At 42.6% G+C, this 18,376-nt stretch overlaps 2 protein-coding genes across 10 annotated transcripts in view; both read left to right on the top strand.

The window, feature by feature from the left end:
- Window positions 1-1,964, top strand: part of abcc5 (ATP-binding cassette, sub-family C (CFTR/MRP), member 5) — a 94,143-nt gene extending 92,179 nt beyond the window's left edge. For all 9 annotated transcript variants that reach the window (XM_069897138.1, XM_069897141.1, XM_069897139.1 and 6 more), the window contains 2 exons: window positions 140-304; window positions 941-1,964. In XM_069897138.1, coding sequence (XP_069753239.1) covers window positions 140-304; window positions 941-1,036 — 261 coding nt within the window. In that variant the 3' untranslated portion in view covers window positions 1,037-1,964. The remainder of the gene's footprint in view (window positions 1-139; window positions 305-940) is intronic.
- A 6,450-nt stretch (window positions 1,965-8,414) lies between these two features.
- Window positions 8,415-18,376, top strand: part of rnpepl1 (arginyl aminopeptidase like 1) — a 48,743-nt gene continuing 38,781 nt past the window's right edge. Inside the window, exon 1 of the mRNA XM_069897149.1 lies at window positions 8,415-9,145. Within this exon, the coding sequence (XP_069753250.1) occupies window positions 8,681-9,145 (465 nt within the window). The 5' untranslated portion in view covers window positions 8,415-8,680. The remainder of the gene's footprint in view (window positions 9,146-18,376) is intronic.

Here is an 18,376-nt window from a genome sequence, read left to right on the forward strand (position 1 = left end):
TGATTCACAGGCATAATTGTACTCTGACAATAAATTTGAAATGATTTTTTAAAACATTTTTAACTTGAATATCCCAGCATGGATAATTGTCTTCGAGTGTTTTGGTCCATGTGTAAAATTTGGTTTCTCAACATTACAGGTTTTGATATTGGATGAAGCTACAGCTGCTATGGATACAGAAACTGATTCTTTGGTGCAAGAGACAATCCGGGAATCATTTGCTGACTGTACAATGTTGACTATTGCACATCGTTTGAATACAGTACTCAGCTGTGATCGTGTTATGGTGTTAAGTCAGGGCCAGGTAATAGAGAAGTTTGCATTTTATTGGAAAAATCATCCAAAGTCAAATGCTGCATTTTGTTATGCATTCACTGTTAAATTCAGCACCCGGTTTTTAATGCAGTGTGCCACAACAGCATGGCAAAATAATACTTTTTAAAGATGTTGATGGAGTGCGAGGTGTGACAAACTATGCCCTTCTTTGAATCATTCCTTGAGATCTTCTAACCATCAAAGGAAGAAGGCAAGGCACAGTTTAAATGCCTGAGCTGAATGAATTTTTCTGACACTGCAGCACTGACTCTGGACTGTAGCCTAGATTTTCTCCTCACACTGTGCAATGGAATCTGAATCACAATATTCTGACTCAAGCAAAAGTAATATTCACAGAGCCACCACAGAATTTCAAATGGGGCAGGATCAGGGAAAGTTAGTAACTTTGACTCTGTGATTAAGTGAACATTAGAGGTAATATGAAGATACTGTTAAGTTGATCAATACGGAATAAATGCTGAGCAACTGCATTTAGCATTTTCTTTTCATTACATTTTTCATTGGTATCAGCTAAATTTATACATTTTTTAAGGGAGAGTTGGCTAATGAGCATCTTTTAGTACTAAGATTTAATAAAGTAATGCTGGTATTTGTATTCTTTCAGGTTGTGGAATTTGATAAGCCGTCTATTCTTCTAGCCAATGAGAATTCAAGATTTTGTGCAATGTTTGCTGAAAATAAAATCGCTGTAAAGGGCTAATACCATCTGTGGAATTTTCTCCAGAATCAGAAACTATGGCACGTTGCCTCCAATTGACTCTCCAGGACCGCACCATCTGAGTTGTTTTACAGCACCTTCAAAAAGGTTTCAACTGCTCTAACAAATTTTTTTTTAAATATTTTCACCACAAAATGCTGAGGTAATTCTCTTAATGGTAAATGCACTCAAGGTTCAGAGATCCTTAGATACTGATAGTTCCATATGCCTCATTAAGCTTTACACTTCAGATCTATAAATCTGTACATGAAATATTTGAAATGCATACATGCTGTAGTTTACTTTGTATTCTATTTTTGCACTATTAATATTGTGCTTTTATATTCTATCCTGTACAGTTTTGTACTGTATCAGTCTGCTATTTAACTGTGAGACAGTTGTCAATGTCACGCTATATTTATATAGAATAAAGAGTGAACCTTTAAATCAACATATTAAAATACATGACTGTTTTATCCAAACAAGGTTGAATGTTGCTTAGGTAATTGAATTGAATGGACATGTCTAATAGAACTCTGATTTTAGAATGGCACTGGTTTCAGTGAGGTTTTTTGTTCTTGAATAAAAATATATCTCAGGTACAACTTGCATTTTACTGTATGATTTGCACTGTCAGCGATTACTGTCCCTGTGTGCTGTGGATAAACATTATTTTCTGAAGTCCACATGAAAGTGGCCATACCTTTTCCCATAGAAGCTTATTTTACCTGTCCAGACAATGTTGCATGTATTTGTTGCCTTGTGTATATTTTAGAGCCTAAGCAAACCTACCTTGTTAAATCTTTAAATATAAGTAAACTATTTTCCACCTAATATATTTATTTTTTCTTTGTACCTCAATAAATATTGCCAATAAGACCTTGAATACTTGTAAAACACTAGATAATAAAACTGAAAAAGTCAAATATGATGATGTGCAGTGTTTTTTGAAATCACATTTGAAAATATTTATATGCGCATCCAGCTGTAATCATTCTCATCGATTTAATAGCAGAAACGTTGCTACATATTGGTGAACTATTTGTCATATGGTTATTGCTTCATTTGCACCCACACCTCTTTCATCACCAGCATTTGGTGTCCCAGGCAGTTCTTCCAAGTGAAGGACTGTTTGCAAAACCACATGACTCCTCTCAGAACAGCCACCTTCAACCAGCAATTTAAACTTTCGGCACCAGCCTTAATAGCACAAGTTTTTAAATTCTTGAGACTAGACACTGTGTAAACATGGTGATCCATGAACACCTACTTGTAAAATTGTCACAAGTACTTTTCCATTGTCTCTGCAAAGTCACAGTAGACTTGTGGGCTCCACCTTAGGCACAGCTCTTGCATTTTAAATGAGATGTCTGTTTGAGGTGTACCTCAACTAAAACCCCACAATCTATACCTTTTAAAGACCTATTTTAATCATAATTTTATTAACTCAATCCATAACACTGGTTGAAGATTGCTATTCTATGAGGGGTCATGTGGTTTTGTAAACAGAGAGAGTCGGTTGACTACAGCAGTTGATGTTAAGGTCTGCAAGTTTTGCAGACCTGCTGCAAAACCCAATTTCAAGAAGGGTTTTGAGTTTGGGCTTCAGCCTATTCTAAATCCTTATTGTCAATTACAAGAGGCTTTGGCTGGTTATTATGTTTCTCCTGAAATAGGGGAAAAACTAGAACTCTTTGGGGTAACCTAGAAGAAGAGGTTATCTCTTGGAAAAACCCACAAGCTGGCAAGTTTCTTCGGCAAGACACTGAAGTGGCTGATTGAAGGAGATCAGTTTGTGTGTGTTAATTTCTGTGCACAGTATGGAAAATTGCTTGATACCAGTGAACTTGGAGAAGTGAAAAGTGAATGATTGGACAATGAAACAAAGAACTTTACTGAACACATCCACATTACATACACGTGCACTTAGAATTAGAAGGAGGTTAATAGTAACAAGTTAAATATTGATTATTAAGTATGAAGAAAATTTAAAACATTTTTGTTTAAATAACTATTGTCTTGGTGAATTTCTATTGCTGTATTTGGAGTCCTCTGGGCTCATAACACATATCTATCTCCTGTGGACGCTGCAAGACCTGGTGAGTTCCTCCAACATTTCTTTGTTTTTATTACAATCACAGCACCTGCAGACTTTAATATTTCACTCCTTTATTGTTTTATTGACCATCTTAATATACTCTGAAGTTCAATGTCCTCTATTTTGTAATCTATGAATGGCACAATCTTGCACTGATAATTAGGCTTCATTCTTTAGTTGTACAAACCTTGATTAGATGTTCTTTTTTGTGAAAGCAAGTCCTTTTAATTTCAAAAGCTTACATCGAAAGGGCCAATATTTGAATGTACCACTAAAATATAACACTTGTCAACATCTCTCTGCAAAAATGGTAGGATTTAGTGAAAATGTGTAATTTGCAATGCTATTAATTTTCATCAGAAAGGATAATTATGATCAATTTTGTGCATAAATGAAGAAAATACCCCAGAAAAGATGACACTCTGGGAATATACAGATTTGAGATTAATTGGCAAGCCTGCAATTTGGTTCTTATTGCATGAGCTGGGAATAATATGGGGGGGGGGGGGGGGGGAGGGAGGAATGTGATAAAACTCTTGCATCCAGTCACAACTTATTTTGATTGTTTATGTGGTGAAAGTGTTCAAATAAGTCAACATTTTCTGCTTAAATAAAATACAAAATTTAGCCCAATGGGTGCAAGTGCTGTCTGAATTCTATGAACAACGACTGGAGGAAGAATGGACCATTTGACCAAGTACTCTGGTGCAGACTGATCAAGTGGGACAGGAATAAAAAGGAATATAGTGATATTGAGGGACAGTATAGTCAGGAGGATCCTTTTCTCTGTAGCAGAAAGTATAAGCCCAAAGTGTTTCCAACTCACTGGTAGGATGAAGAACATTGCTTGCAGCTGGTGAAATGGGAGTGACGGAGACATGGGGAGATCCAGTTGCCAAGGTCCTCTCTATAACTTGAGTTCAAGTTTTTGTCACATGCACCAAAAAGCAGTGATGAAGTTTGTTTTCTGAGCAATCCACCTAAACATCTCATACTTGAGCCCAGTGGTTCTCAACTTTCCCTTCCCACTCACACACCACCTTAAGCAATCCCTTCCTAATCACAGAGCACCGATGGCATAGGGATTACTTGAAGTGGTATTTGAGTGGAAAGAAAAAGGTTGAGAACCACTGCCACAATTGATGTTGAGTTCATAATTATACAAGGGGAAATTACTGGTGGTTTCCTGTTGCCATCATCAGTTGCAGGATCCATATTGGATGGCCACTGATCAGCAATTCATCTCCCCAGCATTTTTAGCTTTACAAACATAAATTCCATTTTGAAGAATCTGCTTGCTAAAAAAAAATACATATTTTGAAAGAGGATTGGGAAAAATTACAACATAGATTCATGCTTTTGTCTTGATTAGAATACTTAAAATTTAAACTAATGAAAACAAAATACTTGAAGTCACCAGACTTGAGTCTTTAACCCAAAACATTTTTTTTACTCTTTCCGCAGATACTGCCTGAATATTTCCAGCATTTTGCTTATATTTCATATTTTCAGCATCTATGTGGTCTTTTTAATTTCAAATTTAACCCACCTGTGCTTTGCAAGCTACCACTCTGATCATTTAATTTTTTTTAAATTTAGACATACAGCAAAGTAACATGCTCCTCAGGCCTGTGCCACCAAAATACCCCAAATAACTTACAACAAACACGGGAGAAAACTGGAGCACTTGGAGACGACCTAATGAAGACACAAGGAGAACATACAAACTCCTTACAGACAAAGCCAGATTTAAACATCAGCTACCTGCACTATAATAGCGTTGTGCTAACCGTGCTTTTGAATGGTCTAACTTGTTAATTAAGTAAAATAAAAAAGTGAACAAAGGTTAGTTACCAATATTCCACACAAATAACATTGATACTGCACATAATTTTGGTCTCCTTGCCTAAAAGAGGATTTTGCAGCAATGGGGAGATTCCACAGCATGATTCCTGGGATGAGAGGGATGCCCTTTCAAGAGGGGCTAGACAGTTTGGGTTTGTATTCCTTGCAGTTTGAAGAATGAAGGGTGATCTATTCAAACATGCAAGATCCTAATTGATAAGGTAAATGATAGATGTTTTCCATTGTGGGGGAGTCACCAATAAATGGGCATAACTATAAAATAAGGAACTGGTCATTTAAAACTGAGGAGCATTGAAATCTCTAGGATTCTTTCTTTCCCCGCCCCCCCCCCCCCACCCCCACCCCCACCCACCCAGGGTGGTAAAAGGTTGAAGTATTGATGGTTATGAGCAGGTAGAGAAGAAAAATTCAAAGCCATAGTTCAAATTTATTGTCAGAGTACATACATGACATTGCTTACAACCCCGAGTTTTTTTTTTGCTGTGTGCAGGCAGAATCTGCACTTTTCGAAGTGCAAAAAACTACTCAAGAAAAGTGACGTATACAAAAGAGATAAATGTAAACAAAGAAAGACTTAAACAAACTGACTGCAATACAGAAAATAAATATTCAATAATAAATAATGTACAAAGTAAGAGGCCTTAAATGAATCTCTGATTGAGTTTGTTCTTTAGAGATGATTGTGAAGGGTAGCAAGTGTTCCTGAATCTGGAGGTGGGAGTCTTGTGCCATTTGTACCTCTTCTGATGGCAGCAGTGAGAGAACAGAGCATGTTCTTAGTGGTGTGAATCCTTGATGATTGCTACTGCTCTTTGACGTGTACTTTCTTCACAGTGACACTTGAAGAGGAGTTGAGGTGACAACAGATCCACCAGGATCATATGGAATAGCATGACGGATTGAAGGAATAACTTCTGCTCCTATTTTCTTGTCTACACTTTACATTTGTGTGGATCTGCCTACAGTTAAGACTTTGAAGGAAAGTCAGTAATGCTGCAAAACAGTTGTCTGGTTCCCAAGGAATGGTTAACTTCAGAATGCAAATCTAATATCTAATATATGACACTATTTTGTCTTCAGTATAAGTTGTGTGGTGATATTTCTATGTTAACAAGATGTATTTTTCTCAGTGGCTACAGTTGGTGAAGTTATTGCAGAAACAACTAACGAAAGCCAATTGCAGAAAGGGCAATTAAGTTGTCAGAGAGAAAAATAGAAGCAGAATTATCAATATAATCAAAACCTCTTGGTCTTGCCTTCTGCTGAAAGTTATAAGTTCAATTTTGTCAAGATACTCTCAGACTAGGCAATTATATTACAGAGAAAAATAGCTTTTCAGCATTTGGCATTTACACAAATAAAGAACAATAAATTTACTGAGAAAGCTGCTCACTTTGAATTTTCCTTAATTTTCCATCTTATTTGTATTTTCCTTACCTACTGACTTCCACAATGGACAAAAGTTATTTTTATGCCATCAATCCTTCCTGTGCAAGTAGCACCCACTGCCCTCCATGATCCATGGCCTTGCATCCCCTGCCCTCCATGATCCATGGCCTTGCATCCCCTGCCCTCCATGATCCATGGCCTTGCACCCCCTGCCCTCCATGATCCATGGCCTTGCACCCACTGCCCTCCACGATCAATGGTCTTGCACCCCCTGCCCTCCATGATCTATGGCCTTGCATCCCCTGCCCTCCATGATCCATGGCCTTGCATCCCCTGCCCTCCATGATCCATGGCCTTGCACCCCCTGCCCTCCACGATCCATGGCCTTACACCCACTGCCCTCCATGATCCATGGCCTTGCACCCCCTGCCCTCCACGATCAATGGCCTTGCACCCCCTGCCCTCCACGATCAATGGCCTTGCACCCACTGCCCTCCATGATCAATGGTCTTGCACCCCCTGCCCTCCACGATCCATGGCCTTGCACCCCCTGCCCTCCACGATCCATGGCCTTGCACCCCCTGCCCTCCATGATCAATGGCCTTGCACCCCCTGCCCTCCATGATCTATGGCCTTGCATCCCCTGCCCTCCATGATCCATGGCCTTGCACCCCCTGCCCTCCATGATCAATGGCCTTGCACCCCCTGCCCTCCATGATCCATGGCCTTGCACCCCCTGCCCTCCACGATCCATGGCCTTGCACCCCCTGCCCTCCATGATCAATGGCCTTACACCCACTGCCCTCCATGATCCATGGCCTTGCACCCCCTGCCCTCCATGATCCATGGCCTTGCACCCCCTGCCCTCCACGATCCATGGCCTTGCACCCCCTGCCCTCCACGATCAATGGCCTTGCACCCCCTGCCCTCCATGATCTATGGCCTTGCATCCCCTGCCCTCCATGATCCATGGCCTTGCACCCCCTGCCCTCCATGATCAATGGCCTTACACCCACTGCCCTCCATGATCCATGGCCTTGCACCCCCTGCCCTCCATGATCCATGGCCTTGCACCCCCTGCCCTCCATGATCTATGGCCTTGCATCCCCTGCCCTCCACGATCCATGGCCTTGCATCCCCTGCCCTCCACGATCCATGGCCTTGCATCCCCTGCCCTCCACGATCCATGGCCTTGCATCCCCTGCCCTCCATGATCCATGGCCTTGCCCCCCTGCCCTCCACGATCCATGGCCTTGCATCCCCTGCCCTCCATGATCCATGGCCTTGCACCCCCTGCCCTCCACGATCCATGGCCTTGCCCCACTGCCCTCCATGATCCATGGCCTTGCCCCCCTGCCCTCCACGATCCATGGCCTTGCATCCCCTGCCCTCCATGATCCATGGCCTTGCACCCCCTGCCCTCCACGATCCATGGCCTTGCATCCCCTGCCCTCCACGATACATGGCCTTGCATCCCCTGCCCTCCATGATCCATGGCCTTGCACCCCCTGCCCTCCACGATCCATGGCCTTGCACCCCCTGCCCTCCACGATCCATGGCCTTTCACCCACTGCCCTCCATGATCAATGGCCTTGCACCCCCTGCCCTCCATGATCTATGGCCTTGCATCCCCTGCCCTCCATGATCCATGGCCTTGCATCCCCTGCCCTCCATGATCCATGGTCTTGCACCCCCTGCCCTCCATGATCCATGGCCTTACACCCACTGCCCTCCATGATCCATGGCCTTGCACCCCCTGCCCTCCATGATCCATGGCCTTGCACCCCCTGCCCTCCATGATCTATGGCCTTGCATCCCCTGCCCTCCACGATCCATGGCCTTGCATCCCCTGCCCTCCATGATCCATGGCCTTGCACCCCCTGCCCTCCACGATCCATGGCCTTGCCCCACTGCCCTCCACGATCCATGGCCTTGCCCCCCCCCCCCCCCCCTTGCCTCTCCGACACCTGAGCGTGTGCCCTCCGCCCATTGGCCGGCTCCCTGCCTGGCGCCCTCTGGCGGTTGCCCCGTCGGCTTCAGCCTCTCCCTGACTTCCTGTTTGGCTGGGGCTCCGTCTTGTGCCTCCTGGATCGGCCGCCTTTTTCTTTTTTGTCGTCGTCGCCGCCGTCTCCGGGACTCCGGGATCTCATGGATTTCACGTAGTGGAGGTGGCGGCGCCATTTTTGCAGGGTCCTGGCCTGTTTCAGGAGCGGGCAGCGGGGCGGGGGGTGACTCTTCTCCCCCCCCCCCCCCCCCCCCCCCCCCCCCAGCATCCCGTTGTTCTCACCCGGACCATGGCCGCTGCCTTCGAGCGGCCAACTTTTTGCTGCTGCCGGAAAGTTGTGAGCGGCCCGAGCCGGAGCGAGGAGCGGAGCTGCCCGCGGCCCCCGGCGCCCCAGTGGCCGGTCGACATCGCGTCCGCCTCCAACTTCCAGCGCTTCGAGCTGCGGCACTTGCACCTGGAGCTGGAGATCGACTTCGCGCGGCGGCAGATCGAGGCGCTCGAGGTGCTGGAGCTGGCGAGCCTGGAGCCCGCCGCCCGCAGCCTGGTCCTCGACTCGCACCCGTCGCTGCTCATCCGCTCGGTCAGCGCCAAGTGTGCGTGCGGCTCGGCTCGGGGCGGCAGCTGGCCGCTCAGCCACCGCCTCGACCCCTTCACCGACTACGGCTCGTCGCTGGTCATCACGCTGCCGGCTGCCATCAGAGCCCACAGCAACTTCCAGATCACCATCAAGTACACGACGGCGGACGGGCCGGCGGTAAGTGCGTGTCCCACTGCGGCCGGCCGAGCCCCCTGCGTGAGGGGCTCCAGCCCGCAACGTGGCTTGGGTGCATGGGTGGGGTGGAGGAGTTAAGGACCTGCTGACTTTCTCACCTCCTTTGCCCGAAACCTAGGTTCTGGGTCTTTATCTTTGCACCTGCTGGTAGGTTCTCCCTCCCCCTCGAGTGGACGAGCAGGTTGAAACGTGCACCCATGGAAGGTTGAAAGCCCCACCGTGCTGGAGGAACTCATCTGGTCAAACAGGGCACTTCACGGGGCAAAGAGAGATGCATGGGCAACATTTCGGGTGTGAGCCCTTCACAGGCTTGAAGAGTTGCTGGTAGTTTCTCCCTCCCCCTCGAGTGCTCCCATGGAAGGTTGAAAGCCCCACCGTGCTGGAGGAACTCATCTGGTCAAACAGGGCACTTCACGGGGCAAAGAGAGATGCATGGGCAACATTTCGGGTGTGAGCCCTTCACAGGCTTGAAGAGTTGCTGGTAGTTTCTCCCTCCCCCTCGAGTGGACGAGCAGGTTGAAACGTGCACCCATGGAAGGTTGAAAGCCCCACCGTGCTGGAGGAACTCATCTGGTCAAACAGGGCACTTCACGGGGCAAAGAGAGATGCATGGGCAACATTTCGGGTGTGAGCCCTTCACAGGCTTGAAGAGTTGCTGGTAGTTTCTCCCTCCCCCTCGAGTGGACGAGCAGGTTGAAACGTGCACCCAAGGAAGGTTGAAAGCCACTCCAGGGGGGAGGGAGAAACTACCAGCAAGCCTGTGAAGGGCTCACACCTGAAATATTGCCCATGCATCTCTCTTTGCCCCGTGAAGTGCACTGTTTGACCAGATGAGTTCCTCCAGTATTGTTTTTTTTTAAAAAAAAATACTTCAGGCAGGGAGAGAAAGAGGAGCTCGTTTTCGTTTTGCCTCCTGGTTATTCAATCAGTATGTGGTTTCAAGTTACTTGACCCTGTTTTTTAAAAAAAAAATAATTAGCACTGAGGCAAAATTTCTTAAAGTCTATCGTCTGCTAATTTTGTCTCGTGCCCTGAGAGCATCACTGTCCTGCTCTATTACTTGGGTGCCAAATCATGACCTGCGGTGCTTTGCTATCGCATTGCCAAGTTCAATTGTTTAGCAGTTTAGGAAACCCAGTTTTGTTGTGAGGATACTTTATCTGTACCGACATTTGCTCCATCAGTTGACATTTAGAAACAAACTGGAATAAATCCTCTTTTTCTGACTTGCATCCTTGATCTTAGGGGAATTAAAAATATGCATTTTGCATTGTGATGGAATGTGGCATTGGGATACGTGACTAATTTTACGAGCTGAATTAACATTTGATATGGCAATTTATTTTGTAATGGGGTGTAATGTTCAAAATATGTCAGAACATGAATCAGAAGCCCCTTTTACACAGAGCTTGAAAGTTGGGTTTTATCTGCCATTCGAGCACTGTATGAAAGAATCACAAGGTGGATTGGGGTCTAGACTTTCCTGTCTTTGATCCATCTGGATAGGTAGTCTCAGCGGTGGAGTGTATTTGACTCACTGAGCAGGCTTTTTCAGTTCTGCTTAAGCATGCAAGCAGGGTTCCTAGATGGGTCATGTCTATAGGAAATCTGCGGCTTTGCTAGTGATTCTACAGCATTTCTGTACCATTTGCAATATCAACAGTGGAAGAAGCTATTTGACCTCGAATTATACACAATATAAACAGGCCATTCAGCACAACTCATCTATAATGACCGGTGGGCTCCCTCCGCATTAACCCCACACTCACACACTCACACTTTTGGCAGCTTATCCGCATACCTATTTTTCTTTTTCACCTTGGAATAAACTTACCTACATCTGTTTTCAAAGTTGCTGAAAATTCAGTTTAGAGTCCCAATACTGGGATTCCATGGCCTATGCATGATGTAATTGATCATTTCTCCTTTATCCTCTTGATTGCGGACAACGGCTTTGTGATGAAGTTGGAAAGTTTTCAGAAGAAATTAACCAGGGCTTGAGTTATAGGCTGGGTCAGCTGAGTCTATATTCCCTGAGGTGTAGAAACCTGAAGGGTAACCTTTTAGAGGCATGTGAAATAATCATGAGAGACATAGAAAATGACTGTGAACATTCATTTTATCTAAGGGTTGATGATCAAGAAATAGAGGGCTGAGATTTAAAATGGACCTGAGGGGAAACATTTTCACCTGGCAAGTTAATCTGTACCAGAAATGAACTGCCAGGGGAAGTGAAAGAAGCAGGCCTGATTTTTGACATTCAAATGACATTTGAATAGATGTATGGATTGGAAGGGTTTAGAAGAATATGGGCTAAATGCAGGCAAATGAGGCATCCCAGAATTGCATGGATGACTTAAGGGCCTGACTCTGTTGCATGGCTCTGCAACTTTGAATGCCTGTTACTTTTTTCTATTAACTTGCTCTATTCTAGGAATAAACTGAAGTTTCTTTTGTTTTGCAGCCTTGATATCATTTGCAGTAATTCCTCTATGTTCTATGTTCATGACATTGCCATCTTCTCTGATCAGATGGCCAAAACTCGGCATGTGTTGCTTAACTAGTGCTGAATGTCATTTTTACACGATGCTTTTGTATTTATGGTCAATTTCTAAATCCCAGTTTAGCAGCTTTATTAAGTTGCCTTTGTACTTCTAAAGTTCTGAATTTGGGTAATGGTTAGTTTTTTGACAATTCTTTTTCCCTTGGTAAGGATGGATTTGCATATTCAGCTAACATTTAAGTGAAAACAAGGTGCAATATGAAGCCCATAATAAATGTAGCAACTCTGTAGTCTTTTGGAGCTACGTGTTCCCCATCCCTCAATGGTTCAATTTTTAATTCAAGATTTTTTGATACAGATTAAAGTGATATGAGAGATTAACCTTCTTGAATAGTGGAGCAGGTAGAAGGGGCCAGATGGTCTTCTGTTTATATTTTGTTGGTCCTTGTGATTCTAATGCAGTCATTCCATCCTTGAATTTTATTTTATGTTAAACTGAATATCAGTCTGTATTTATGACTTTAAAAAGCATTTTTAATTGTGTAAATATTTCTAGACTATGTTGAGCATGAAGTGTATTTCTAGTGACAATGGGACAACATTGGACAACGAAGATTTTGCTTCCTGAACACTTCTGGGTGTATTTTATGGATTTTGGGCTGCTGATCACAAAAATCACCTTAAAAATTTCCTATCCTGTACCATTTTTTTAGATATAACCTATTTTTGTGGTTTCCTTTCATATTTTGAACATGCTTCAAGGAGACAAAACCACGAAGTGCAACATGTCATTGAAAATTAATTTTCTACATTTTCACACTTGGACGTCTTCCCTGCTGATCTTGGTTCAGTGAGTAATGAACATGGTGAAAGGTTTCACCAGGACATTGTGACCACGGAAAAGCGGTATCAGGGCAACAGGAGTCCATCAGTGCTGGCCGACTATTGTTGGACACTGATAGGAGAGGCATCAGATGCTGAGTACAAACAAAAATCAGTGGAAAAACATTTTTGGGTCAGTTGATCTAATCATAATGCCATGTGACAGCATCATTATGCTTTTAAACATACTAATAAAATAATAAAAGTTAATTTAATTTAATATTTCCTCAACTACCTATCTGATGCAGAAAACCTGAAATTATCTTTCTTGAGGTTGTCCATTATAATCCCCAATTTTATTTCAGGAAGCAAACCTTCTATAAAACATTGTTATCCAGTTTAATTAACTGTACTGCATATTTTATCCTCTATCAGGATATCTTGTGGACTTTTCTCCCTTCTTCACTCTCAGGAAACTGATTTGAAATTAAGATTAAAATACAAACTAAATAATTTGATAGAATTTATATTTGTTAATTTATATCGTTTGGCTGCTCTTCTTTAAGTGGCGACTCTCTGCCTTACAGAAGACAAAAGTTAAAGAATTTCATCTATGTTACATTCTAAAATGTGACAATGGAACCTTTACCTTTAAAGTCCAATTAAACTGCTGACCAGCCAACTTCCCTTCATAGTCCCATGCTAACTGATATTGTGCTGAACTCGTTGCTTTAAATTCACCCTGCAACAACACTGAAACACTTCTGTTTGAATTCTTGGAATAACTGAAGTCTGCAGCCCCTCATGCCTGTTTCATCAATAAAGCACAGTTTATTTCTGCTTGAATTCTGTTGACTCTTGTTGAACCATTTCTGGTTAGTCTGTCCTAACAACAAATCATGTACTTTATAGACTAATTAGCATCCATTGGTTGGATGTGGGGGTTAGAGAGGTACTTTCAACTTGTATTAGTCTTTGTGTGAACATGCACTTCCAAATCTTGCTCTTCTTTGCCCAATCTATAATTTTAAGATCCATACTTCTGTGGTTTGTACCAGAGGAAATAAATCTTCAGTATATTATCTGCTCTATTGCTTTTAAAATTGTAAACAACTTTCAGATCAACTTTCCATTTCCTAAATTCATGAGGGTCATACCTTTCTTTATATTTCATGCATTTTGCCTTTACATTTTATCTGTAATTTTGATGAATCTGCATTGTATCCACTTCAAGGTTTTAATGGTTTACTCAAAATGCAGTGCTCAGAGAATATGGAACTTCACATTGGTCCCAACAAAGCTCAACTCAAATGAAATACAATTTCCTCCCCTTTCATATCACTGGAAGGAAATGTGAATGCCTTGGAAAGATGGCAGAAGACTTTGATAAAAAATTTCCAGAATGAGGGATTTCAGTTAGAAGGTGGTTGTTGTTCTTCCTGAAGTAAAAAAAAGAATGATAGGAGTTCCAATAAATGAGCACAGGATCATTATTGGTTCCAGTGAGATAAATATAGGGAGAGGGTGTTCTTATTAAGGACTCCTTAAAGGTATAGGCTCATAGGGGATCGATGAGGTCTTTCTGATCTATATTTACTGTGGAGAATGAAATGGCAACTGAGAAAGTAAAGGTATCTATCTCAGTGCACGTTGGAGGAGGTTTTGAAGGACTTAATATAAATCCCTAGGGACCGATTAAATGTATTCCCTAGAACATTGTACCTAGGAAATGAATTGCAGGAGCTAAGGTAGAAATATTTCTATTATTAAGCACAGTTAAGGTGCTGGAAGACTGGAGGGTAGCTAATGTTGTGCCTTTACTTTTAAAAGTGTACAAGGACAAGTCTGGAAACTATATGCCAGTGAGCTGAATGGTGGTTGTTACTCAATGGGATTCTGAGGGACAGGATCTAAATGCATTTAAAAAGGCAAGAGCTAATTTTGGAGGATCAGCATGTCTTTGTGCATGGGAAATAGTGTCTTGCACATTTGTTTATTTTTAAAAGGTGACCAGAAGATTGAGAATGGGGTGCCAGATAATGTGTCAGTGGAATTTCACAGGCCAGTGTGGTAAGATGGTCTGGAAAGTCAGATTGCATTGGATCCATGGTGAGCTGATCAATTAGATACAGAATTGGCTTGATGGTAGGCGACAGGGTAGTAGTGTGGGTTTGTTGCAGAAATTGGAGGCCTGTGACCAGTGATGTGCTGCAGGGATCCACTATTGTCATCTCTACTGATGACTTGGATGACCATGTGGTAAGCAAGGTTAGTAAGTTTATGAATAACACAAAAATTAGTGATATTACGGACAGTGAAGAAAGTTATCTGAGATTACCACAGGATCTATATTAATTGGAAAGGTTGGCCAGGGAATGGCAGATGGAATTTGACCTGGGCAAGCTTGAGGTTCTGCACTTTGGTTAAACTTGGCCAGCAAAGAAGCCATCTGAAGATATTTCTCCTCTCACTTTGAAGAGATGTCCTTACAATAGTAAGGAGATCCCTCTGGTCCAAGACCCATTCCTGGCAACAACCTTTCCACATTCACTCCATCCAGGCCTTTTTGATATTTGATAGGCTTTAAGGAGATTCCCCTCTCCCCGCACCCTCCTTCCTCAACCCTATGATTCTCTAGTGGCTACAGGCCCAAAGCCATCAAACACTCCTCGGGTGTTTCTCATCCCCAGGATCATTATCGTAAACTTCCTCTGGATCCTCTCCAATCCCAGTCCATTCTTTATTCGAGATGTGCCTAGAACCACTCATAATACTCCAAATGTGGTCTGACTAACGCTTTACGAAGTTTACAAATTTGCTTTTATATTCTGGTCCTCTCAAAATAAAGGTTAACATTGTATCAGCTTTCCTTACTATGGATTAATTTTGCAAATTAACCTTTGGGGAATCCTGCGCTCTCCCCTTATAAAATAGTCTTTGCCTTTAATCCTTCAACCAAAGTGCATGACCATACCCTCCCCACACTGTATTCCATTTGCCACTTCTTCGCCCATTCTCTCAATCTCATCTATCTTTTTATCAGCCACAAACTTTGCCATCAATTCTGTCATTGAAAATATTAGCTTACAAGGTGGAAAGTAGTGGATCATCACCAAACCCCTGCAGGACACCACTCATCAATGTCAGCCAACAAGAAAAGGCCCCATTTATTTCCACTCTTTGCCATCTGCCAGTCAGCTTATTTTCTATCCAATGCAAGTACCTTTCCTGCAGTACTGTGGGCAATTATCTTGCTTAGCAGCCTTATCAAAAGCCTACTGAAAATCCAAGTAAACAACACCCACTAACAATCCTTTGTCCGTCCTGCTTGTTATTTCCTCAAAGATTGTATCCAGATTTGTCAGGCAAGATCTCCCCTAATGGAAACCATTCTGACTTCGGCTGATTTTATGTGCTTGCAAGTATTCCAAAACCTTAATAATGAACTAAAAGAATCTTACTAACCACTGAAGTCAAGCTGACCATACTATAATTTCCTACTGTTTGCCTCTCCATCTTCTTAAAGAGTGGAGTGACATTGGCACAAAAAAAACCAGGTAGATGCCTGAATAAGAAAGTGGGGGAAGGAGGGAGAAAGTGGTGGAGCACAGGTTAGCAGGTCAGAAGTAATGGGTGGATACAAGTGGGAGGGCAGAACAGAAAGAAGCTCCACCTTCAGACCTTTCAGCCTCTCAAACTCCTGACACTCACTTCTTCCCCCCAAGACTCAAATTTCAGGCCTGTTGCTGGTGTCTTCCACAATGAAGATTGAATTCCATTCATCCGACGTTTCTTTTTTCTCCATTATCAGAGATAGGAGAGACTTACCAGGATGTTGCTGAGAGGAGACCTGATAGAAGTTTATAAAATTTGAAAGGCTTTGATGTGGTTAAACAATCAGAATCTTATTGCCAGCATAAAAATGTCACATGCTAGAAGGCACGAGGGAAGAAGTTTAAAGGAGATGTGTGGGGCAAGGTTTTTTTTACACACAGTAGGTTATAGGGAAAAAGCTGGAAAATTGACCCAATAAGGACTAAATCAGCAAAACAGCCTTTTTCTCTGACATAATTATTATACAATGGGAAATAAGAAAATGTCATGGATAGTTCAGGATAATTTTCAACCAGCAAGCTCAAAGGATTATTGGGGGGAAAATTTAAAAGAAAGGTTGCTTTTTGTTGGAACTGTAGAGGTGAAAAGTGGAATAACGAAAGAAGCAAGCTCTCGGGAGGAAATTTCTGAGATAAAGGCTGCCAATCGTGAACTGATTAAATTTTGAGACAGAATTATTTTGGAGCATTATAAAGCCAGGGGGAAATCCTGGATAAAGGAAGGGCCAAGTGCCTGGGAGGATTTGAAAACAAGAATGAATTTTAAAATCTGAATGTTGCATAACTTGGAACCAGTGTAGGTTGTGAGGGAATAGAATGGTGTGATGAGAAAGATTTGGATAACCTCAAATTATTTAAAATGAGAATGAGGGAGACTGGCCAGAAATTCATTAGAATGATCAGGTGTACAGTTAATGAAAACTCTGCTCTGGGCCAAATAGGATATGGAGGTTTGATAGTTGCCTTGGAGAAGGATGGATCAATGTCTTGGAAGTGAAGTTTGCAATGGAGACTGAATGTGGTGTTCTTTGCTGTGTTGTCATAGCAAGCTGTTGTTTGATTGAGTTCAGAATGTGATCCTCATGTTTTAATTAAGGAAGAGTGCATAAACCATGCTGATCTGAGAGATGTGCTTGGCTAAATGAAGAAGAGGTACATGTTAACGTGACCTAACTCAACTGTGTGATAGATTGACCCACTTCTGTTTTGTGTTCCACCCCCTTTCTCATGATTAAAAAAAAATGAATATCATTTCCAGTTGTAGTGGAGTTTAAAGCAAATATTTCAACAATTAGTGCAGGAGTCTCATGGTGTTTAAGAGAACATTCATTGTTCCACATAATTGAAAGTCACATTTTTGTTATTTCCATAATACGTGAAGGAGTCTTTCGATTCAACTTCATTATTGTTTGCTGAACTATATGATGACGTCAAGAGAATAACAGAACAGGACTTACACAGTGAATGATCAGGCCCTGGGGAGTGTTTTGGAACAAAGGGAATTGAGAAAAGGTACAAGATTTGATGAAAGTGGCAATGCAGGTAGATGGGTTGGTGAAGAAGACATTTGGGACACACGTTGATCAGGGTATGGAGTACAAGAACTGGGAGGTCATGATGCAACTTTGCAAGATCTTGGTGGGATTGCACTTGAGAGTATCGTGTGTAGTTTTTATCACCTAGCTGAAGGAACGTTATAATTGAACTAGAAAGAATGGAGAAAAGATGCACGAGAATGTTGCCGAGACTGTTGATACTTGAATTACATGAACAATAGGCTGCAATTTTTCTCCATGGATCATAGGAGACTAAAAGGAATCTCATTGAGATTTATACAATTATAAGGGGCATAATCTGTTGTAGTTTTTTGCCTCGAGTAGGTGGCACTAAAATTGGAAGGCATAAATTTGAAGGGGTCCTAAAGGGGATCTGAAGGGCACCTTCTTCACACAGAGGGTGGGAGGAATATGGAAGAAGCAGGGACAGTCAGGAGACATTTGGACAGGTCTGTGTATAGGAAAATGGGAATCAACTTGGACATCGTTGTCAAAATGCACAAGGGGCCCGTTTCAGGGCTCGAGAACTCTAATCCTCGAAAAGAAAGAAAATTTATTTTATTATTAAATTCAAATTGATGTTAATCGGTTTGATTTAATATACACACAATTCTAGGGAATCATGACTAAAGCTGGAAATTTTTTGTGATGCATAGTTATGGGCAGTACAGTTCGTGTAAAGGTTAGCACAGCGCTGTTACAGTGCCAGCGACTGGGG

The sequence above is a fragment of the Narcine bancroftii genome, chromosome 9 (genome assembly GCF_036971445.1).
Source record: "Narcine bancroftii isolate sNarBan1 chromosome 9, sNarBan1.hap1, whole genome shotgun sequence".
NCBI classification, from domain to species: Eukaryota; Metazoa; Chordata; class Chondrichthyes; order Torpediniformes; family Narcinidae; genus Narcine; species Narcine bancroftii.